The 25,305-nt window shown below is 37.0% G+C and overlaps 2 protein-coding genes across 2 annotated transcripts in view; one reads left to right on the top strand and one right to left on the bottom strand.

The window, feature by feature from the left end:
- Positions 1–21,512, bottom strand: part of LOC131031619 (NADH dehydrogenase [ubiquinone] 1 alpha subcomplex subunit 13-B) — a 28,198-nt gene extending 6,686 nt beyond the window's left edge. The window contains exon 1 of the mRNA XM_057962789.2: positions 21,197–21,512. Coding sequence (XP_057818772.1) covers positions 21,197–21,411 — 215 coding nt within the window. The 5' untranslated portion in view covers positions 21,412–21,512. The remainder of the gene's footprint in view (positions 1–21,196) is intronic.
- Positions 21,513–23,464: 1,952 nt separating this feature from the next.
- LOC131032223 (uncharacterized) lies at positions 23,465–24,903 on the top strand. The gene is made up of 3 exons (XM_059222030.1): positions 23,465–24,202; positions 24,329–24,392; positions 24,497–24,903. Exons 1-3 carry the CDS (start codon positions 23,465–23,467, stop codon positions 24,901–24,903), a joined length of 1,209 nt encoding a protein of 402 aa, XP_059078013.1.
- The last annotated feature ends 402 nt before the right edge of the window (positions 24,904–25,305 follow it).

The following is a 25,305-nucleotide window of genomic DNA, read 5'->3' as shown; positions in this document are numbered from 1 at the left end:
ACTAACTTCTCATGTATTATAAATATATATGAAATTAAGTATGACTGTCATACATATTGCAGTTTATAACAATATTATTACTAGATTCTGCATAACTTTATCAGGCTTCATATACTAAGCATACATATTAAGCACATCCCCATGCATACCACCAAGAACACAAATGTTACTGCCTGTAACTTGATAACAATTCTGATCTGATCTGATCAATGGCGATGTCACTAGATGCTTTTGATTCCTTCCCTTTATATCTCTCAATTTGAGGGAGAGGTCACACCTCTTCATCATGTATGCCCTTTGGCAAGAGACATACCCTTTCACCATTAGCGCCCTTTGAAAGAGTGCAACTCTTCATTATTTCTACCCTTTGAAAGGGACACAGCCTGTCATAATCAGATCTGCACTTATTATTTAAATCAGCTCTGCACTTCTCATTTCCAAATTATCCACCCCTCTCAAATGAGGTTTTCTTCTCCCTTTTATATCTCATTGTTGAGGGAGTCACAACTTTTGCTTTCATGTCTTTTGACTTTTCATTAACTTAATTAATATTTAATTAATTATATTTAATTATATTATTTTATATTTTAATTTAATGTTTTAATTTTATTATTAAATTCTATTTCAAAGTGGGGACATCACAATTTTCCGGAGTCATGGTTTGAGAAAAAATGAAAACATACAAAGGTATTTTGATTGCAAGATTTTTGGTGCCTGTTTTATGACCATTTCTAGAGATTTGTGTTGCTTTTTGGAGATGTTTTCAGAGTCCCCTTTGTTGGCCACAGCTGTGGTTTGCAGTGTGCCCTAGCTATTCATACCTCACATGTTTTGCATTGAAATTTGTGCTGAGGTTCCGAAAATCATCAAGTGTTGTGAGCGTTGGCCAGAGTTTGGGGTTTTCCAAAGGTTTCCAGGTGGGCTGGATGATTTCTAGCATTCTAAGAGAGCTCTGCTAATGGTTTTCTTGGCATCTGGTGATGGTTTGGAGTTCAATGGTGCTCTAGTTGGTGAAAATGCTCTTTGTGGCGATTTAAGTGTTTTTTGGGTTTGTTCTCCTCAATCTTTGAAAAACATTGCTATTTATAGTAAGTGATCATTTCAGCACCAATCTTTCTGGGTTTTTTTGGGTTTGTTCTCCTCAATCCTTGGAGAACACTGCTATTTATAGTCAATGCTTGTTTCTTAGTCTTTTATGAGTTTGCTCTCCTCAGTCCTTGGATAGACTACTATTTATTGTCAGTGCTTGTTTCAGTTAGTCATCATCCTTCAGCATCAGTTATGTTCCAACATGGTCAACTTCCGCTTTTGATATCTTGGTGAGTTTTTTGGAAGGGGGTTGATAATATTTTAACATTTGCATTAAAGTAATAAAGTGGCATTTTAGTATTCACTTTAGTGTTTAAATATTAAAAATGTGCTTTCTTGTTCCCCAAGTTGGGCGCCTAGGTGATGTGAGGTACTTAGGTTGTTTAAAAATGTTATGGGACTTTTTCAAGGGAAAATAAAATTAATTTTGATTTCCCTAATTCCCTCCAAACTCTATAAATTGGAGTTTTGGCTCTCATTTCTCTCATTCAGATGTTGCACACATAACAGGATGATGCTGTAATAAACAGAGAAGTTCCTCTAAGATATTGAGGACGGAAACACTTGTCCAATACACTAGTTTCGGTGATGAAAGATCCTCCCTAGTTTTCACGCAGGAAACACACTGGTTTTCATAGATTTTCCGGAGTCATGGTTTGAGAAAAAATGAAGACATACAAGGTATTTTGATTGCAATATTTTTGGTGCCTGTTTTATGACCATTTCCAGAGATTTGTGTTTCTTTTTGGAGATGTTTTCAGAGTCCCCTTTGTTGGCCACAGCTGTAGTTTGCAGTATGCCCTAGCTATTCATACCTCACATGTTTTGCATTGAAATTTGTGCTGAGGTTCCAAAAATCATCAAGGGTTGGGTTGTCAGTATTCCCCATTGTTTGCAGGTTCCAACTTTATTCATAGGTGGCTGTACCACTGTACGAAGCAATACAGGCTTTCCTGAAGCTGGGCGTGCAGTCTTTTCCAGCATAAGTGCCACCTCTTTGTCGATACATGAATGAAACTTATTTTCAGATTTCTGGGTTGACTCTTTTCTTTTTGGAGATTGTTGTGAGAAACTGGAATTGTGTGAAATGGCATAATGCTTAGTGGAGGTGTTTTACTCAACACTGGAGTGCAATTTCACTGCTGTAATACACTTTTCAGACCTGTTGGGTGTGTTTGAAGGCCTTTATGACAGAGCTGGGCATGATTTCTGCTTATTGACATTGTGTAAAGAGCCAAAATTGGTTGTTTCCAAACTGCTGAGTGTGTTTGAAGACCTTTATGACAGAGTTGGGCATGTTTTCTGCTTATTGACTTGGTATAAGGAGCCAAAATTGATTGTTTCAAACAAGCTGTTAATTATTTCTATGGCCTGCAACATTTTTAGTGCAGCTAGGTGAGACTGGAGGTTGATTTGTTAGTGCTGGGTATACTTCTAGTAGTTGGGTTTCGTTTGGAGGTGAGTTTAAAGTGTTTTGTAGAGCTGGATGCATGTTTTGGCCTATCGCTATAGCTAAAAGATTTTTCATGTGTGTTGGAAGAGTGGCATTGAAGATAGTTTATCACTGTCATAACCTGCAAAAACTGAAACAGCAGACCTGCACATTCTTCACCAACTCTATTTCAAGGTATTTTCATGTTGTGTTTCATCTGATTAGCTATGTAATGTAATGAAGCATCTATTTGGAAATTTTATCCTTCAAGAAACCTGTAACAGCAGACATATGCTCATTGAAAATTAATATCTTAACTGAACGACAACAAAGTTCCATTATTTGCAAGATCTTCTGTGATTTCCATTGGCAAATAAATTGCAAAAAAAAAAAAAAAGGTGTACATTACCAGCTTTAAGACAAGCACAACACATTAGGAGACCATTTGTGACAGCATGTCAGATTTGGTTGGGTTTTCATATTTCAACTAATCACTGCTTACCTTCTATAACATTGAATATGCTACAATTTTCTTAATTAATGTCAGTCCTCAATGCAAAGAGAAATGTAATTTCCACAAAGGAAGGCTTAAGTAATATTAAAAAAATAATAATAATAATTAAAGTTGTTTATCAAGGGACTGTTCATGTGTTTTTTATGACACCATGCAACACAGAATAAAATACTGAGTATTCTATCCTCTCTTGAACAAAGACCTCTCGAGTGCTAAACTATGTGATCAAACAAGATGACTCCAAGGTTCCGATAGTCAGGTCTTTACTTTACACGGTGGATAGACTCAGCATGTTGATGTCATTTTGCTGGAATCATAAGGGGACTTACAATTTGCTAGAACTTTGTTGTAACTTAGACTTCAACTTCGACTTGGAAAATAAAGATAAAGAGGATAAGGGTTTGGAGAGACTACACTACTCCTAAGATCAATAATGATGATGAATGTTACTTAGATAGACAAATTCCCTCAAATCAAATCCTGCTTCACCATGATGACAACAACTACACAAGACTGATGCAATCTTATAAGGAAAAGGAAGATTTTCATACTGCAAATAGATCACTCAAATACACAATGTTGGTGCAACTTGAACAAGTATCCGCAATCAAACTTAACACAATAATTAAGCTAGGGCTAACTTTACATTGTAGCTTACAATCAGCAAACTACAAAAAGTATGAACCAAGGAATTCATCGAAATATCTTCATAAGCATCCACCATAATCAATGAACTTTAATTAATCTTGAAAAGTAACAAGGAACCATGCAAAATGTGGAAACACAACACATACATCCACCATAACTTCAATGAAAGTATTGAATTGATTTTAACATAACTTGACAACAATTACAAGATTCCTCCTCCTACTCTATTGCTAATTATTATCTAATTGCTTACCAACTAACTATTGATCTACTATTATCTATTAACCCTTACAAATGAGAGGTTTGAGCCTTATATAAAGGTCTCAATACAATTTGAAGGCTTAGATTAATTCTCAAATCAATGGCCAAGATTACAAAATGAAACCCTAATTAGGGTTTTCTAAAACAAACTCTGCTTTGGCCAATGAAATCATTACAATAAATTGGACACATGTCCCTCTTTGAATTCTAACCAGTTGGAATTCAGGTTAGGTATGTTGAACGAACTCCAATGCAATGCCATGGGTCGCATGTGTAATTGTCTTCCTTAAGATGAGTCAGGTTCAATGCATCTGGACATGTTGTTTTGGAAGAGTTTGAGTGGGTTGATGATGACTGGATCCCACCTCAGCTTGATTGTACTAGCAATAATTCTTGGATTTCCGGAGGAAATTCAAGATTGTAAAACATCTTCTCTTCATCATGAATGTTTGATTTCTTTATGTTGCCACCTCGAACTCGTGTCTTGATGTTGAAGTGCAAGCTCCCCTTGTGAAGTCTTCTTGATTTGGTATACTTGAGATTCTTTGTTTTTGCCTTGAGTGTGTTAATGTAATTCCTCCATGCGCTTAAATCCTCATATCACCTTTACCTTTGTAGAACACTTCTCGAATTCCTTCTTGAAGTGTGAATGCTTTCCTTTCCTTGTATTGTTGCCTATCATTTGACTCTTTGAACTTGAACACAATCTTCCTTCTTCTTGTGAAATTCCTCTTTCCATGGCCCATGCACATCATTCATTGCACCAAACCTAAAAAGGAAACAATTGTGAACCAAAAAAACACGCGATAAAGGAAATTCTAATCCTATACACCCTTAACAATAACATTAACACTTCATCAAACAAGCTTTCAAACCCTTTCTAATCTAGAAATCGACTCTCTTTAAGTCTGGAAATGTTGATATTTCAGATTTGAAAATTGATCGATGTGTTGGTGAAATTCACCCCAAATCAAGGTGTTTATCTCCTCATCCCGTTGGAAAATTCACTTGTCTTAGGTCTGATCTGGAAATTTGAATCAGGTCTGTTACAATTCGCACAAAGTCTGCCCCACAAATTCTCCCTACAAGCTGATGAATTTTGCCTTTAACTTCACCTTTAGATGCTGGAAAGTTTGATTGAATTTAGAATTTACAATTTCCTCATTGCTGGCTGCGATTTTGAGAATATCTCTTCCTTGTTGCGAATTTGAAATGTTCTTGGAGCAAATTTATTTAGCAGTTTTGAATTTGATTTGGAAGGAATAGCTCATGTCTCTCTTTTTTTATATGCCTTTGCAACATGAGTCGCAACCTTTCATGTTGGAAATTTGACCTCTAGGAGGAAGGAGTGGAAAAACACAAGAAAGGAGGAAGATTTGGAATTTCCATGTTTATTGATCTTCCTCATTCTATTTTACTGGCAACTTTCATCCAGAATGGAAAATCGGCCTGTAGGATAAAGATTTCTCCCCCACTTACTTCCTTCTTAAAATTTCTCAATTACCCAAGAGTGGAAAATCAACTATGTAAAGTCCCCTTTTGCGATTGCCCTAAATCTTGCACAAGCGCTTGTCAAAGTCTACTGACATTACCTTGATTAATTATGAAATCAGATATTCTGTTTGGATTAATTGACTGTCTCTTTCAATGCTTGATCTGGAATGATTACCTGATCTGCTTTATATCTTATGACTAATCTGCTCTTTGAGCAATGATGCTAATTGAATTGTTTCCCTTCTATGACTATCAGTCCACTGATTACTGATTGCAGATCTGTATGTCTGATTTGATCTCTTGCTTTTCATTCCATTGTTCATTCAATATAGACATCTTCATGATTCATTGATGATTTAATTGCTCTATGACTGAGAATTTAACCCCACTTGTTGGTTGATGATTATGTTGATCTGCTTATATAATTTATTATAAATGATCCAATTCCCCATGGCTAATTGATGCCTGTAACTTAAAAACAGTGCTGATCTGGTCTGATCGTTTGTCATATCACTGGAGGCTTTTGATTCCTTTCCTTTATATTACTCAATATGGGAGAGAGGTCACACCTCTTCATCATGTATGCCCTTTGGCAAGAGACACACCCTTTCACCCTTAGCACCATTTGAAAGAGTGCGACTCTTTATTATTTCTGCCCTTTGAAAGGGACACAACCTTTAACAATCAGTTCTGCACTCCTCATTTAAATCAGATCTGCACTTCTGATTTCCAAATTATCCCCCTCAAATGAGGTTCTCTTCTCCTTTTTATATCTCATGTTTGAGGGAGTCACAACCATTCATTAACTTAATCAAAATTTAATTATATTTAGTTATACTTGTATATTTTAATTTTAAATTTTATTATTATTATTCACCATTAACTTGTATTTCAAAGTAGGGACATTACAATCCGCCCCACTCAAGATTGCTTGTCCTCAAGCAATCGATCAATTTAACTAATTTTTCCTAATGCAAGGATTCCTAACTAACCCCTGAAGAATTGTAATCTGACAAGTTTTCTCTCATCAATTGTAATCATAAGAACTGTGTTTGGTTGTTTCCTTGAGACAAACAAAGGTGAAATCCTCATTCATTGAGAAGAGTATTAGAAACATGACACACATGCAAGACCTTAATTGCAATATTCTTTCCTAAATAAACTCATCTTTCTAGGTCAACAAAAAATAGAATTTACAATGATAGAAATCAGTAATCATAAATATTCACATAGTAGATATGCCGAACTCAGAGTATACACATAATTACAGAGCATACACATGAAAACACGAGGTATACACGAAGTAGACACATGGATAGATAAAAGCATACACATGTAGATATAGTTTACTTAGTCCACAAGAAGCAAGAACGTCCAACCAAGACCAGATCCATCCCTTGGGCCAATCAATCTATCATTTTACCCACGAGAGGCAAGAGCGTCCAACCAGGACCAAAACCATCCCTTGGGCCAATTCACTTTATCCACAAGAGGCACAAGTGTCAACCAAAACCAGAACCATCCCTTGGGCCAATTCACTTTATCCACAAGAGGCAAGAGCATCCAACCAAGACCAAAACCATCTCTTGGGCCAATTTCACTTTATCCACAAGAGGCAAGAGCGTCCAACCAAGACCAAAACCACCACTTGGGCCAAATCGCTTTATCCACAAGAGGCAGGAGCATCCAACCAGGACCAGAACCATCTCTTGGGCCAATTCACTTTATCCACAAGATAAGTTAATCAATCAATTTATACAAATCTGCATAAGTTAACTCTTTATAATTCTCTCTTTTCTTACTGGTGTTTTGATATATTGTTTTATTCTTCACACCCTTTCCTCCACCACAATTCACAATCATTTTTATAGACTCATCAAAAGAGGCAACTTGATGAAGAGACAACCTTTCAAAGGTTATGTCTTTTATAAATAATCATAATTTCTTTATTAAGAACAGACCACACCCTTTGCTAATTACTACTCTCATTATCTTAATAAACCTGATGTCTTCATTCAATTTGATTTCCTCTTGTAATCACTGCTACCTTTCTATTTATTATGAAAGAACTCACCATCTTTTAAAAGGTAATTGTCACTGTTTTATTGTTTATCACTAACAAATGTGTTGTCTTCTAATCAATCAATGCTTTATGCTGATTGCCTTAAAGGTCTTTAATAAAATCACTGCCCTTGTTATTATTTATCTTCTCATAAACTGATCACTACATGTTCTTTTCAATGTGCTTGATAATTGTTGTGTATATATTGAGAAAGTCAACCAGACTTGATGAAGTAATCACTGCTTATCTTCTTTGCTGCAAACAATCAAGCAAATTTGTTCTCTGTTCCCTCGGGCTGGCAGGAACATGCTCTGATACCACTTGTAATGTCCCCTTTTGTGATTGCCCCTTTTGTGATTGCCCTAAATCTTGCCCGAGCACCTGTCAAAGTACTGACTTTAACTTGATTAATTATGAAATCAGATATTCTGTTTGGATTGATTGACTTACTTTTCTCTTTCGATGCTTGATTCCGAATGATTACCTGATCTGCTTTATATCTTATGACTGATCTGCTCTTTATGAGCAGTGATGCTAATTGAATTGTTTCCCTTCTATGATTATTAGTCTGCTGGATACTAATTGCAGATCTGTATGTCTGATATGATCTCTTGCTTTTCATTCCATTGATCATTCAATATAGACATCTTCATTGATGATTTAATTGCTCTATGACTGAAAATTTAACCCCACTTGTTGGTTGATGATTCTATTGATCTACTTATTCTATAACCCAATATAATTTATCATGGCTAATTGATGCCTGTAACTTAATAACAGTGCTGATCTGGTCTGATCGTTTGTCATATCACTGGAGGCTTTTGATTCCTTTCCTTTATATCACTCAATGTGGGGGAGAGGTCACACCTCTTCATCTTGTATGCCCTTTGGCAAAAGACAGGCCTTTTCACCCTTAGCACCATTTGAATGAGTGCGACTCTTTATTATTTCTGCCCTTTGAAAGGGACACAACCTTTCACAATCAGTTCTGCACTTCTGATTTCCAAATTATCTCCTCAAATGAGGTTCTCTTCTCCCTTTTATATCTCATGTTTGCGGGAGTTACGACCTTTCATTTCATGTCTTTTGACCATTCATTAACTTAATTAAAATTTAATTATATTTAGTTATACTTGTATTTATTTTAATTTTAAAATTTTATTATAATTATTCACCATTGACTTGTATTTCAAAGATCACAAGGGGGGGTGGAAATTCGCACCCTACAAGGAATATTTTTACCTTCACCAAATTTTACCTTGTAGATTTCCTCTTCGAGTGGAAAATCAATCTCCACTAGGAAGATTTGATTTCCCTCATGTTTTTGTTGGTGTTGGAAATAAGCCACACCCGGACCGACGATGGACTGGTCCAAGAGGGGCCAGTAGCTCAGTGGTAGAGCACTCCAGCAATTGGAAGGTCCTAGGTTCGAGTCCTAGCTGGTCCATGTCTCAACATGGTATCAGAGCCAGGTCCACGCTAGGAGCCCCAAGCACACGAGAGGTGTGGCTTAAGGGGGGATGTTGGTGTTGGAAATAAGCCACACCCGGACCGACGATGGACTGGTCCAAGAGGGGCCAGTAGCTCAGTGGTAGAGCACTCCAGCAGCATATGGAAGGTCCTAGGTTCGAGTCCTAGCTGGTCCATGTCTCAACAGTTTTGCACTCAGTTTCCACGAGTGGAAATTTGACATGTAGAAGGAAATTTCCAATTTTATTGCCAACCAAACTCCATCGCTCAACACTTGATTTCATCAACTCTCCAAAGGGTGGAAAAACGACCCCAAGGAGAAAATCTCAAATTTTTTTATTGCTCACCTTGACTTCTTCCTGACAACCCTACAACACGACAACATTTTGACAGCTTGATAGCTTTTGCGACTTTGTGACCTTGACAACCTTTCTTGCTCTTATGACAACATTTTGCAACTCTCCTCAATCTCGGACCAACAACCAACCTCCTCCCATAAGAAAAGATTAACGACTAAGGCCAAACTAAAAGACGACTAAACACCTAAGAAAAGCGAAAAGTGGGGGTCCCTATTTGCAATGGGGCGATGTGTGAAAACGAGTTGACTTTTGGAAGGAAAAAGTTATAAAAGGAAGATCAAACAAGAAGAAAAGGGATCAAATGGGGAATGAATATCATGTGACTTTGCAAGTAATTATTACAGCCAAAGAAAACAAAAACCCTTCAAGGAAAGTAAGAGTCCTAAGAATGAAAACCCACAACTTTTCTAGATATCAAAGACAAACATTAAAGGAAAATAGCTTCAAATAGAAAGGAGAATTAAAGCAGAAAATCAAGATAAGTCTATTTTTTAAGAATTATGTCAAAGTAATTAAACTAAATATTATAATAAATCCATAATTTTTATTAAGTTATATTTATAAATATAAATACAAGTATCATTTTTGACTTAGAATTACTGTTTAAAGGCAAAAATAGAAAATGCTCTAAAAAGGGACATTACATCACTCCCAAGGAAGTGTTAGTAACTTTCTTAATTTTGGTTGCATTGCTTTTGCATTAATTCCTACAATAAAGAGAAATTAGATGCAAAGAGAAAACCATTTACGTTTGTTGGCTATAATGAACAATCCAAACCATATAGGTCAGTGTTTTTGCAAACAAAATTATTGTAAATGGAAACATGTCTTTCTTCTCTAATGATGGTAAATCTTCAGATAGTGTTGTATAAAAAAATGCTACTAATAATTCTGGAAATACTTCCAACGTGGAAATCAAACAAGGCTTGGGGCTAGGAACATCAAAGGAGTCAAGTTCAAAGGAAATCTAGCGAGGGCTGAGATGATACCTACACCTCACAAGGACCCAACAACATAGCCTGCCTGATGTGGCATTATCCACAGTGAAGGATTAATTGCCAAAACAATGGAAGGGGCTAATCTACACAATCACAGAAACAACTTGTGCAAGGGTGATGAGAAGGTAAAATTTGATCTTACTTATGTTGTTCCATGGGTATTTGAACCTAGCACATATAATGAGGCCAAAAGAAATATTAAATGGAAGTTGCCACAAAGATGGAATACGAGAGCTTGATGTAAAACAAAACTTTGGTGTTGTATAAATTGCCCCATGGAATGAATTCGCATGGTTGTAAATGGCTTTAGAAGATAAAAGCTAAATCAGATGGTTCTTTGACCAGTACAAAGTTTGACTTGCCACTAAAAGAAATGCAAAACACGAACAATTGGACATGAAATTAATTTTGCCCCTACTACAAATATAGTAACCTTCAATCAGTTTCTCACTTGGTATTTAATTTGGTTGAAGAGTATATCAAATGGATGTTAAAAGTGCCTTCCAAAATAAAGACTTATTGTAAGCGGCCTACATTTTCCAAACATGAGGATGTTGAAGTTCATCCCTATAACATTTGACAACTGGTTGATAAAGAAAACTTTTGTATTTAGAAAACTTTTGTATTTAGAAAACTTTTGTATTTATTACTGTCCTGTAATAATAGCAAGAAACATATTGATAGAGTGAGCTACGACATATGGTTGCTTCTCTTCCATGAAACAAAATATAAGGCCATTGTTAATACAATTTGTGAGGCAGATGTGGTTGCAAAGGATATGGGTTGATCTTCAATTGACCAAATAACACCAACCTTAGTTTGCTGCAACAATTAAAGTGTTCTTGTGATGGTGAAGAACCCAATCAATCATGTCAGAACCAAACATAATGAAGTTCATCACCATTATATTTGATAACTAAATCATCTTTCTTATTGTCCCATATATAGCAGTATAAATTGGCAATATTGTGATTAATTGTGGACTAGAGGTGTTAACAATCTAATCTAAATAGGACCGCCAGTGTCATGCCCCCGCCATAAGACATTATCATGCTTCAATCCTTAAGTGAGAAATAATCAATAAATTAAATAATATATATATATATATATATATATATATATATATATATATATATATATATATATATATATATATATATATATATATATTCAAAGATCTCCCTCATCTCCTGATTGGCGATCTGTTTAAGCATAGGGATATTTATCTTTAAACAAATCCTAAGCAGAAGCGATCCCAAGAAGAGTCACAATCAGATGAAGGGGCAGCAATTAATTTAGAGGAGACGCATCATTTCTGAAGGGTAGCATTATTAGTAAGAGTTGTGACTCTTCATCCTCTCTTGAGGTCTATATAAGGTAGACCACCACTTAGAGAAAAGGAGCGATGAAGATCAGAATTCCGAGATCTAAATTGAATTCGGAAAAGGCAGCCATCTGTATTTAGCAAAGTGATTGGTATGCAATACGGTTGGATATATTCTTTATAATGAAAACTCTTATGAATATTTAATTTATTTATTGAATTAAATTGCCAATCCATCAAGAAACATTAGTAATTATTCATTTAATTCTCCTCCAAGCAATCATATCTAGATTAGTAAGGAAACATGGTAGGGAGGTGCAGCAGTACCAGTTTCCTTCATTTAAGTAGCCCACCCCAAGTTGGTTAGCTTGTGGACCAAGAAGTCGAATTTGACTTGGTTGGTTGTTTGTGCTCTTGGCCTTAATTGTGAGGAACAGTCTCCGGGCATCCTACCGGGCCTTCCCATTAAATCCCTAATATGGTTGGCTGTTGGAAATATGCTAAGAAGTGGATTCAATGCATTTAGGATGCTCGTTTTCCAATAGGGGTTATTTGTATATGATCGTAGATCCTTGACATTAATGTTTGATATTAATTGATTACAATTTTCTCTAAATTGAATTGCAATTATGTAATAAAATAGAATATTATTTGTAAATACCTTGTATTTGGAATTGTTATTTTGGGCAAAATCAGGTATATCCCCAAAAGGGGACATTACAACCAGTTTGTGCATTGTAATGTCCCCTTTTGGAATTGCCCTAAATCTGCCCTTGTAAATATTGAAGTCTGCTAATTTTCTCCCTTATTAATTCTGATATTGGATATTTCTCCCTTGATCCATTGACTTTCTTGTCTTCTTTGATTTTATGGATGATTCCTCCAAATCCCCCTTCTCAATTGAATTAATCTCTTCTTTACATTGTCAATTGTGGGAATTCACACATCTTCATAAGAAATGAGTCATCACTCTTCATTGCTGCCCTTTGAGAATAATAAATTATTCTCCAAATTGATATCCCTTGGATGTCCTCCTCAAATGAGACCTTCTCCTTTTTATATCTTCCAATGTGAGGGAGAGTCACATCTCTTCACCATGTCTGCCCTTTGCAATGGTCACAACCTTCATAATTATCACCTTTTGAAAGAGAGACAACTTTTCATTATTATTACCTTTTGAAAGAGTCATAACCCTTCATCATTTCTGCCTTTTTGAGAGAATCACTTCCTTATTTACTTCCCATTCCTTCTTCTCCATTTACCTTTCCTTAATTCCTATGCTCCCGTCTTTTTCCCTTCCTCCTTGTCCTCTTTCAAATGAACTCTTATATCTCATGCTTGAGGGAGTCACAACTTTTCATAGCATGCCTCTTGACTTTTCATTAAACTTAATTAACTTGTAATTGTAGTATATAATATTTTATTATTTATTTATTTATTATTAAATCCTATTTCAGAAAAGGGACATTACATGCATTCACTCACCAACACAAATAACGAGGGCAGTTTATTCACAAATAAAACAGCTTTTTGCAGTCTGGCTATAAAGTGTTTCTAAGTAAAAACCTCAGTTTTATGTTGCAAAATTGGGCTTCTGAAGCAGAATTTGATTTTACCAAACCAACCAGGCATTAGATGGATTATAGGCAAAGTCAAGGGCACTCATCCTTCATCTAATATCAGTTTCATTCTCATTCATTTAAGACCCAATTACCACTCTATGGCCACAACGCCCACATTTTTTGAAGGGTTTGGAGCTAAGTTAAAAGTTATTAAATTATGGAAAATGGCATTTATCATGAAGGTCCATATGGCCTTGAATGCATTTGTTTGGAGTTAGTGATGGGGCTCCACCCCACAACCCCATTGTGGGTTACCGCTCCCAAAACCCTGCTTTAGTTTTTGGAAACGCAAAAATAAAAATTGTTTTGGGCTGCACCAGATGGTTAAGCAGCATTTTCTTCCCTTTGATTGGCTTGAAATAACAATAGAAACATTTATTTTCCTCTATTTTATGTATTTTTCGATGTTTTCTACATTTACCCAGATTTTCCCAATTAAATCCTAAGTGATTGAATTCCATTTATACTTCTGATTTGCCAGGTTAATCCCAATCCTAAGCAATGCTACTATGGCCTTTATTGAAGACAAAAGAGCTGATATAATAATCAAGCCCCTTGGCAGAGATATATTTGGGATTATATCTAATTTAGTCATTATGGGGTATAAGACAAATTAGATGCTGATAAATGACAAATCAATGGTTGTTATGTCTGTTCAAATAAGGTAGATTAGGTCTTTTATTCTAAAGCATGTAATATTTTGGTTGTACATGTGTTTGTTATATGGGTATGAAGTTTATTATGGCCTACAAGCCTATTTAGGCAGCTGTTATGTAATGTATTTTAACAGCTTGGATAATAAAAGCTTATATTAAGGTGATCAGTCTTTAGAAAGATTGGACAGCATAGCTGGTTTGAGGAATTGAAGTTCCAAACAAATTAGATAGCAACAGCTGTTATATTGACTTTTTCACAACAGCTACAATTAGATTTTCAGGAACAAACAAGATCAGTTTTGAGCTCAATCTTTACAAAAATTAGTTTAAGAAATTTTTTATTTTCCCCTATGTTACTAAAAAATGCAGATGCTGCCCGGCCCATTGATCCTGCTGGGATGCTATCCCTCCACCCTACAGTAGCAGGCTAATGCCTTGTTCTTGAGGTCAATCAATTGTATTCATCTTCCCAGGAACAATCAAGTATAAAATAATTCACTCTCTCAAAGACTGTGATGTACACAAGTCATTATAGCCATTTCGTATGAATCTACGTGAATATTGCACCCTGCTAATATCCTGAAAACTTGTTTGAAATGCTTTGTCAAGATTTCTAGCTAAGATGTACTTAGAAGTTAGTAGAATACTAAAAATCAGGACCAACTCATTTCATGTAAATACCTAGACGATCTTTTATATTCAATCTGCTTTGTCCATGGTCCTTTCAATGTCCAAAACAATTAAAAATGTTCTTGTCACTATTCCCCATCATTGCAACCTTGTAGAACTTATAAACATGTCACTGAACCATGTAAGAATATACACAAATCTCTACATGAAACTCAAGAATAAGCTACACCTTTGATTGATCACAGTATGCTATTACTATTTTTCTCCCGAAATCAATTCAAATAAATATTCCGTGTTATAGACCAAAAATTTGAAAGGCGATTGAACTTAAAAACATTTAATACCCAATGTTTTACACCTAAAACTTTTAAATAAAGACTATGAATGAGAATGAGCACTCTTGACCTACAATGATGAAAAAATTCAGTCGGCATCATCTTAATATACAATAGAGTACTAATAGTAGAATTTGTCATTAAAGTTGAACTACATATGAGGAAAGAAGTTGAATTGGAAATAAGAAGAGCGCAAATGGATGTGATTAGGTAAATAGGTGTTGACAAACATGGATTTGGTGAGGGATACTGCCAAGCAGAGGATCATTCTCGCGTTCCATGTCTTTGTAGCCTCTATAATTTTGTGTCAATAATCTTGGTCACTTATTAGGTTCGGCATGGTTTTGTTAGCCTAGATTGGCTTTGCTAGAGGACCTAGAGATATTTGTGGTTACCCTAATTTTCCTAGCATATATAGTTTCAAGCTTCAGCCATCTAACATTTATGAGACGAACTTGCTAAAACAAAAGTGAAACAATCCAATCAATTTGGCCTTAAATTGTTCCTACTTGGATAAACTTCCATTGTGAGAATTGAAATGTAGTCTTTAGCAATCTTCAGAGGGCATATTTTGGATATGAATTCTTAAAAGGAAAGTGTGTTGGGATGCTAGAAAAATAATTGACCTAAATAAAAAATTTGAGAAAAGGAAAACTTATCTTAAAAGGAAAAATTTGAGCTTAAGTGGAGTGAAAATGACCTAAACAAAGGGAGGGTATGATTCGCATCGAGTTCACTAGATGAATACACTAAGATAAAGTCTTTAATATGTCAACCTCTAAATATAGCAAAGGTAGAGAGCCTCTCTTAACTGATACAATTAATAGGGAATACAAAGAACTTAGATGGCCTATCAAGTCAAGGCCTATAATAGAACAACGAGAACACTTAAGCCAAAAACTATAAGTTGGAGGATATGGACAGCTATAAAGAAAATGCAATGCAATAAGAAGCAACGTTAAAATGACACAATGTAAGAAAATAGATCAAAATACATGTGGGGCTTTTCATATTGGTGTTAAGAGATTGTTCAAATTCAAGAATTGGAGTATATTTGGATAGAATTCCTAAGGATTTAGCATCCAAAGGGATAGAATTAAAGGAAAATCTTGCTTCGTAATTTTTGAGCTGCCATTACTAAATTCCTACATGGTACCTCACACTTACTAGGGAGCCATCTTGAAAGCATGCCTTGGCAAGATGAATCAAGTATTATTAGATAAGTCTCAATAACCCAAGAATCACCTTTGATTTCAACAATAATAATCACCTTTCCAAGCCTTCAAAGAAGGTACACACTCAACAACCAAAGAAGAGACCCACAAAAAGATTTTGATACTCCTAATGGGCAACCCAATATTCAAGAATCAAGAAGAACAAGAGTACAAACGACCCCAAGGGAGGGTTTTCCCTTGCCTATAATCTGTCATTGCAAACAATTTCCAACAATTTTTTGCCTCTATAACATGCAAAACACCATGCTTAATTTCAAAAAGCCACCTATGGGACACCTAGACAAATAAAGCTACCATTGCATTAGGATGTGTTCATTTTTCAAATTAGAACTACACATCTCTTAGAGTAGAAAAAACACTAAAGCTTAAGAACAAAACATAAAAGTTCTTTTGGAAATGATACTAGCAAACCTATTTATATCAAGGGTCCACATAGACGCATCTCAAAGACAATAGGGCATTGATGAATTGCCCCCCTCCATCCCAAAAATCCAAGACCTAAAAGAGAGTCAAAAAAACACATCATAATTCAAAACATCAACTTGCATCAATTTTTCTCTACAAAAGTAACCATGTCGACAAGATGGCATTGTTGGATAAAAGCAAGAATAAAGTATAAAACACACATCCATTAATAAAATTTAAGGACTTATTGAATGGAAAGAAAAAATTTGATCTTATCTTATTGGTGGACAAAATTTTAATTAAACTACTAATGCATGGGAGGCTGCCCACAAGTCTCAAGGATAGATTCTCATCCTATGCTTTCTAGAGGAAATACACTAAACCTTTCAAATTTGATTTTTTGTTAAATAATGTCATCAACATGTCTTTGACGCTTGTCAAACTTACAGCAAGCAAGTTACATTCACCAACATAATAAACTAATTTTGTTTCAAACTCACAATGTATGGACTCATATTCATATTTTTAGCAGATATTTTTAAATGTCCATATTTTTAAAAAATTAGCTTCATTTAGTATATCTAAGTTATTTTTTGGTACGTTTAATTTTTGTATTTTAAAACTTCAAATTTTTATTTTTATTTATTCATTATTTTAAAATGCATCCCCTTGTCATCACCTTGATAAAAAATTTATAAAGGAATCTACAAATATTAAAGAACCAAAAGAAGAGTGACAAAATGTAAATAGGTTGAGATAAACATGGAGAGGTCTTTACATTGGTGCCAAAGGTTGCTAAGATTTAAGAAAGAGCATATTTGCAAAAGGTTCCAATGGGTTTAGAATTAAAAGCAATAGGAATTATAGAAAATATTGCTTTTTATGTTTTTGATCTGGCGAGACTAAAGCTCTAGATGTACTATTAAGTGTCCATTACAGTACCATCTAGAAAGCATGCCTTGAGGAGGATGAATCAGCCATTGTTAGATTGGTATCAACAACCTAAGAATCATCCTTGATTACAATAGGAATCACCCCATTCAATGAACCATAAAGGTTCCAATCGAATCACCTATACAAACATGGGCTCAATGGCAATTGAAGACACCCACAAACATATGCTTGCTATGGGCAAGCTAATATTTAGGCACGAAGTAGAATGATACTATAAATCACCTCAATGAAGGGTTGCACCTAATCTATCACTTGCCATTAAAAATTATTGCCCTATTATTTCTTGCCTAAGTTACCAGTTCGGGTTCGGGCACCGGTTCGGGTTCGAAGAACCCGGTACGTTGGTACGGCAAAATTTTGAAAAGGGGTTTGGGTTCGTTTGGGTTCGTTAGTACAAAAACATGTAAATTATATATATATGCAACCTATAAGCATGAATTAAGATTAGCATGTCACATAGCATCATATAAACAACAAAACCAACATAAACTTGTAATCGTAGCATCATGATCATACCATAACAGCATCATATACATCAAGTCTAATATCAAAATGATAAAATATTCAAGTATCATTGTTTCAACTTTCAACAATTTAAAGTTTGATCATTAAATGGATTCAAACTAAGAACATCCAAGTTTAATTTTTCAAACTGAGGACCTGGATTTTGCCAGCAACGCCCCCAACGGGGTCAAGGGGCAGCGCCCCTTGCAGGGGTCTGGGGGCAGCACCCCTTGCAGGGGTCTGGGGGCAGCGCCCCCAGCGGGGTCAAGGGGCAGCGCCCCTTGTGGGGTCGAGGGGCAGCGCCCCTCGTAGGGTCCTGGGGCAGCGCCCAGGGTGCGCTCCCTGTTGTGGTACAGGGCGGGGTCGAGGGGCAACGCCCCCGCCGCCAACACCAAATCACAACCTTCAAACCCACACAGAACTCCATGGCATGCATCAGTTTTCTGTTTTTTTAAGACGTCTAATTTTCTGCTTTTTAAGGTTATAACTTTCACTTTTTACAAGGCGGAATTGAAAAAAAAATTAAATTTGCATTGTTTTTTGACTTTACGAACCGCCCAGCCGCCCAGGTTCGACTGGGTCCGCCCGGGTTCGACTGGGTTCGACCAGGGTCGAACCCACTCTGGGTTTTTCGAACCCTGGTCGAACCCAGGTCGAACCGGACCCGTACCACGAACCCGGTCGAACCTAGACCCGTACCAGGGGGGCCCAGAGGCGAACCCGGTAACCTAGTTTCTTGCCAATATAACATCGATACTAGCTAGCTTAATTTCAAGGAGCCACTTATGGTGCACCTAAAAGATGAAGCTTCTCTTTCAATGAGATGAATTCATTTTACTATTTAGAACTTAGAACTATAGGTCTCTTAAAGAAGGAAAGAAGTTGAAGCCTAAGTAAAGATTTTTATTTAATTTTCACAAAGAGCCCATGATTTTGACCAATCATTGTCATCATCATTTGAGCCAAGTGGCACTTTCTCCTTTTCTTTGTCATGTCCCCTACCTGATCTATTTAAATATACTAAAATTGATAGATTTTCTTCAATAAGTTATTAACAAGTGCTTGTCTATTTTTCTCATTAGCTGATTAATTTCATTATTCATAGTTCTTAATATAGATTTCAAACCCTGCTACTACTTCAGTTTTAAGGGAGAAGGGTTTACATATGTTACCAAAGCGCTTAGAGACCAACTACAATAGGTTCCCTCAAAGTTTACAGATCCAAGCCCTTACCTATCTTGGGTCTATACCCTCAAGGCTTATTGGTCGTTGATCCCCACCCTATCTTGGGACTTAACCTATTGCTTGGATTTAGACTGCCCCTCTTTGGAACATCTCAATCCCATCTTCTTAAATACGGAAAGTAATAATGTGATTTAGACTATAAGTATATATATTTCTTATGTATTATGAATATGTATCTGAAATTAAGTATGACTATCATACATATTGCAGTCCATATTAGTATTACTATTAATTCTGCATAAGAACATTATTGGGCTTCATGTATTAAGGATACTTATTAAACACATCCCCATGCATACCACCAAGAACAAGGATGTTACTGCCTGTAACTTAATAACAATTCTGATCTGATCTGATCCATGGTGCTCTTACTAGATGCTTTTGATTCCTTTCCTTTATATCTCTCAATGTGAGGGAGAGGTCACACCTATTCATCATGTATGCCCTTTGGCAAGAGACACACGCTTTCACCATTCCCTTTGATAGAGTGCAACTCTTCATTATTTCTGCCCTTTGAAAGGGACACAACCTCTCATAATCAGATCTGCACTTATTATTTAAATTAGATCTGCACTTCTCATTTCCAAATTATCCCCCCTCTCATATGAGGTTCTCTTCTCCCTTTTATATCTCATTGTTGAGGGAGTCAACTTTTCCTTTCATGTCTTTTGACTTTTCATTAACTTAAGTAATTTTTTATTAATCATATTTAATTATATTATTTTATATTTTAATTTAATTTTAAATATTTTAATTTTATTATTATCATTTATTATTAAATTTTATTTCAAAGTGGGGACATTACATTCTTCTTGTGTTACTTTTCCATTTTGCGTGTCAAATGACACAAATTTTAATTTTACTCCTTGTTTTCATTACACTAAGTTCTAACCATTTGTTGTTCAATGTTTTTTGTTTCACTATAACATGTTGTACCCGAGGTTATGTTAAAATAGTAAGTGTGACTGTTTCCCTACTTTCCATTCTTTCTCCATTATTATGTGTTTTAAGCATGGTAGTTTGCACAACTTTTGTTCTAGGCAAGCTAAAGGATGTCATGGTCTTGTTATTGTTCTTATGGGTGACGCTCAGCACATTTTAAACAGGTATTTTCTTTTATCTCTTTAATCCCCTCTTTGAAAAAGTATGTCAATACACTAGGTCAATTTTAGCTTGTTTCTTCCTTTTAATTTTTATATCTGCTTGTTTCAGTAAAATTATCTGGAATTGCAGGGTGTTTATGTATTGACTCTATTTAGACACCAATCAGATTTGAAGCAGATTTCCATCTATAGTATGGAGTCATTCTCATAGATTTCAACAATTTTATAAAACCTCCCATTTCTCTCTTATTATATCCCTTCATAATTTATGCTTCAAAAAAGGTAGCAGTAGTAAAAAAAGGGTTTCCCTATCTTCTCCCACACTTCCTTTACAAAAAAAAATTATTTTGGAATACCGTCTTGTCCTAAAATCAAAACATTTTTTTCATCATTCTTTATGGTGTCTGCTGGTGCTTATGCTAATTGTGATAAATAATCTATAAGTAAGCTTACTGGAACCATTGCCAGTTCCCCATTTATCAGGGATACTAATATGGGTTGACAAAGATTTACTCTAAACTACAATTAAAGTTATGATCAATCGTTACAAAATTCGATACAATGTTTAAACACCACATACATTAAAAAGAAAACAAAAAAATACTATACTAATTTGTATCAAAGATACTAGACGACTGAATCTCAAGAAATCATCGTATAGTGCGATACACTGAAAAATACCAAATTTTCAAAATGGATCCTATTAGTTGTAAAAGATTTGTCTACATCTCCTTTTCCTCGTTTTATAATCTTCTTTCGCATTTCATCCCGGGCCTCTGCCCATTCACAGTAGTGATTTTTTCATTTATTAGTTTTGTATTAAGATGCCCAATTAAACGATCAGAGAAATGGATACCTTCTATAGCGGTTGCCCTGACCGACCTGATACATGCCGTAAGAGATGATACCAAAGGAAGCGAGGAAGACGGCGACAGCGCCGGGACCCTTGCTAGGAATACGGCGGGTGTAGCGCACGGGAGGGAAGCCACCTGGTGGCGGCCCATCCTGCAATACCGGCATTTCCCTCACGCTCTTCATCCCCGCTTTCCCTCGAATCGCTGCCTCCGTCATCTTGTCTCGCCCTTCTCGCCCGCTGCAATCACAGATGCCTAAACACTTGTGCCCTCTACAATCTGGCTTTCGCAGACCATATATGCATCTACTATAAATTTGCAATAACCATTACTATTATATTAAAAAATGCGGCCTTTTTTTATTTATATCTAAATTTATTTTTAGTACTTCTTGCATCTAATTTTCATTACCTTGTTATTATTCAATTGCTTTTCTACAATTATAGCAGATTGATTATGGAGCATAGGAGGAGATCAGGGTTTGCAGGTGGCGGCGAACTTTGATCGCGCGAGTTGGAGAATGGCTCACGGTGCCTGGACAACCAACAGCCCTGGTTCCCACCTCGTGCTAACCAATTCCAGCGGTATGGCACAGATAGAAGAAGGGGGGTCAGGGGCAGTTTTGGCGATGCCTGCATTTCCTTTGAGCCAGACAAGAATAAATGGGGTCAATCACGGATTCTAAACTTCCCTAAGTGGAGTAAAAAGCAAACTAAGGAGCGGTTTTGGAAGAAAAAACCAGCAAAACCCATCACGGTGGAGGCACCGGCGACGACAGAAAAGAGAACCATTAGCATCTATATTGATTCACCGGCTTGGAAGGAATTGGTACAAGTTTTGTGTGCTAGAGCTTTCTTCATGAAGTGGGGAGGAGATTGGCCTGCTTTTTCAAAGATTAGGAAATGGGTTGATGAGGAATGGGGGAGCCATTTCGAGAAAAAAAAACCCTAACTAATGGCTTTTTCCTAATCATTGTTGGGTCAGAAAGTGGAAAAAACCAGAATCATGTATAATGGGTCTTTCATGATGATGGGAGTAGGGTTCTACATTAAAGATTGGATCCCCAACTTCGATCCTCGGCAAGCCTCCATTAAGGATATCCCAGTATGGATTAGGTTGTACAACTTACTACATGAGTATTAGAAGGAGGAAGTTTTCAAGGTAATCGGCAACAAGCTAGGGAGATTCATTAAATCAGATGAAGCCATTGACAAACTAGACTCATGCATGTATGCTTGAATCTGCATTATGTGGAAACCACACCCCTTGCTCCCCAAGGCCATTGAAATCCGCCCCCCTGAGGGCTTTTGGTGGCAAGAGATAGAAGTTGAAGAGATCATGGTGAAATGCAAGTCCTGTAAAGAGTGGGGGCATGAGGATTCTGAATGTATGGCAGGTCAGAAAGGCAAAGGTAGGGCTGACAGAGCACTGGAGGATCAGTTGGTAGCATCATCAGAAATTGCAAAGGTTGTGCCGGATGTCATGCTCACAATATTGGCTCCCGCCATCGACTTTGTTGTTCGTTCGGGCGCGACAATCCTAAAATGCGATTCAGGAAGGGATCAACTGGTAGTGTCCACAGATGTTATCAAAGATGCAATGGAGTCTAATTTGGTTGATCAATCCCCAGTTATTGTTTCTATTGTAGGTTTAGATGCTACAAATCTGGAAGGTGTTGAAGGGGAGGCTGCATTAGCTTGGGGTTCACTCCTAGTAGGACATGACGGGGAGACCCACGTAGTTTCAGCAAGTGGAGAAGCACTTAGGGGTGGTCTCATTCCAACGATTGGTTCTATTTAGAAGTCGGACCCAGTTTTCATACCTCAGGCTGGGGTAGGCGGTGTGGGATTTCCTTTTCCTCCCCCGCCGCCTCCTCCCCTTGGGTCCGAAAGGAAGGTATCTTGGGTTGGAACCATGGGGAGACTACCGGCGACATTGATTTCTGACACTGTTGTAGAGCTCGACAAGGTTAAGGCAGACAGGTTCAAAGACATTCATGTCTCCCCGACCAAGGAGGATTATGAGAAATCTATGGAGATGGAGTCTGGAGATGAAGATTCCTTGAGTTATGATTCGTTGGGGTTGTCGGCAGAGGTAGGGGAGATGGACACAAGGACCATCAAACAAACCAAATCAAATCCCAATAAGGCGACTAAAGGGAGTATGAGAGGAAGGAAAAATAGACAGAAGTTGCTGGAGGAAGCAGGCAATATGAAGGGACAGACCAGACTTCTTAGATTCGGGAGAGACCTGTTCTCTCCTGGGTAGCAATGACATTCCTAACATGGAATGTCAGGGGTTGCAATGCCCTTGACAAGCGTCGCATGATCAAAAGAGGATTTCATCAGGCGAAACTAGAGGTAATTTGCATTCAGGAAACTAAGCTAGGTAGTGAAGAGGCGGCTAGGACTCTTGGTGTTAGACAGAGGTGGTCTGGTTTTTTTGTTGATGCGGAGGGGGCTTCAAGTGGCCTGGGTATCTTGTGGAATCCCCAATTAGTGAAAGTAGAAGCAGTCTCAAGTTCTAGATACTGGCAGTTGGCAAAGGTAAGCTCACGGACTATTAATTTCTCAGGTTTCTTAATCAATGTTTATGGCCCTATTAAAATAGCAGATAAGTGCCAACTCTGGGAGGAAATTACCAAGACTCTAGAGGATATTAGGTTGGCCATAACGATTGTTGTGGGGGATTTCAATTCTACCCTTTCCCATTCGGACAAGCGTGGAGGGGTGAGAAGGATGTGTAGGATCCAAACAAATTTTCAAACCTTTGTGGATTCTAATGCTTCGTTTGAAGTGGTTGCTAAAGGTAGGAACTTTACATGGACCAATAGACGTTTGGGTTTCTCCAACATAGCAGAGAAACTAGATAGGTTCTTTTTGGCAGGGGATTGGAACCTAGCTCCCCTTATTTTTGAGGTGGAAGTTTTGGCAATTTTCGGCTCAAATCATTTCTCGGTCTCACTTGTTTTGCAGAAGGATGGAGTTCCACTCATATGCCCCTTTAAGGTGGAAAAGATGTGGTTAAGGGAGCAGGGTTTCAGAGATTAGGTTGTTCAATGGTGGAAGGAGGCCCCTGTGGTTGAAGGTTACTTGTCTTTTTAGTTCTTGAAGAAGTTAAGCTATGTTAAACAGAAATCGAAAAGTTGGAACAGGACTGTATTTGGAAATATCTTTGAAGAGAAACGAAAGATTGAAGGTGATTTGGGGGATCTAAACTCAAAAGTCCTAGCAGAGGGAATGGACGAGGTGGACTACCTCACTGAGAAAGACCTTCTCAGTAGATATGGGGAAGTATTGCAGAGGGAAGAGATTTTCTGGAGGCAAAATCGCGTGAGAATTGGATTAGAGTCGGAGACAGAAACACAAAATTCTTCCATAGTTTAGTGAAGGTTAAGAGAAGCCTTAATAGAATTTTATCTCTACGTCTGAAAGATGGTACTTTGACGGAGGATTTTGACCGGATTAACCAGGAGGCTATTGATTTTTTTGGAAATTTATGGAACAAGAGTGGGATTGATCGGGTCAGATTGAAAGCGGAGTTTTTGGTTGTGATCCCACAATTAGTAACTAAGGAGGACAATCAGATGCTTGAGGAGCCAGTCTCGCTAAAGGAACTGAAAGCAGCTATTTTTGGTCTTGGTGGGGAGAAACCGTCGGGCACGGATGGCTTTCAGGAATTCTTTTACCAGTTTTTTGGGATTTGTTAGGCGGTGAGTTGTTGGTCATGGTTGAAGAGTCCAGGACTAGGGGATTTATCCTGAAAGAATTAAATAGTACTTTTGTGGCACTTATCCCAAAGAAAGATAAACCGGTGGGCTTCGAGGAATTCCGTCTGATCTTGTTTTGTAATTTTTATACAAAATCATTTCAAAAGTTGTAGCCAATAGACTGAAATTGATCATGGAAAAACTTATATCCTGTGAACAGAGCGGTTTCACCCCGGGGAGGAACATTGTTGATGGGATTATTGTGGCGGCCCTTTCTTTTGGATGTGCTTGCTAAGTTTGGCTTCAGTAAGTGCTGGATTAAGTGGATTTCTAGTATGATTATGCAGTTCAATGTTTCGGTATTAGTTAATGGCAGCCCCTAAGGTTTTTTTCCCACCTCGT

Source organism: Cryptomeria japonica, chromosome 6 (genome assembly GCF_030272615.1).
Source record: "Cryptomeria japonica chromosome 6, Sugi_1.0, whole genome shotgun sequence".
Lineage (NCBI taxonomy): Eukaryota > Viridiplantae > Streptophyta > Pinopsida > Cupressales > Cupressaceae > Cryptomeria > Cryptomeria japonica.
The sequence above is the reverse complement of the archived record's forward strand: the minus strand, read 5'-3'. Positions and strand labels throughout refer to the sequence as shown.

What these genes read in the sequence shown, in the direction of transcription:
- LOC131032223 (XM_059222030.1), top strand. Translation starts at nt 23,465, where the DNA reads ATGACATTCCTAACATGGAATGTCAGGGGTTGCAATGCCCTTGACAAG. An exon ending in CACTCATATGCCCCTTTAAG is followed by an intron (nt 24,203 to 24,328) that starts GTGGAAAAGATG and finishes TATGTTAAACAG; the next exon opens with AAATCGAAAAGTTGGAACAG. An exon ending in AGAGAAACGAAAGATTGAAG is followed by an intron (nt 24,393 to 24,496) that starts GTGATTTGGGGG and finishes GAAGTATTGCAG; the next exon opens with AGGGAAGAGATTTTCTGGAG.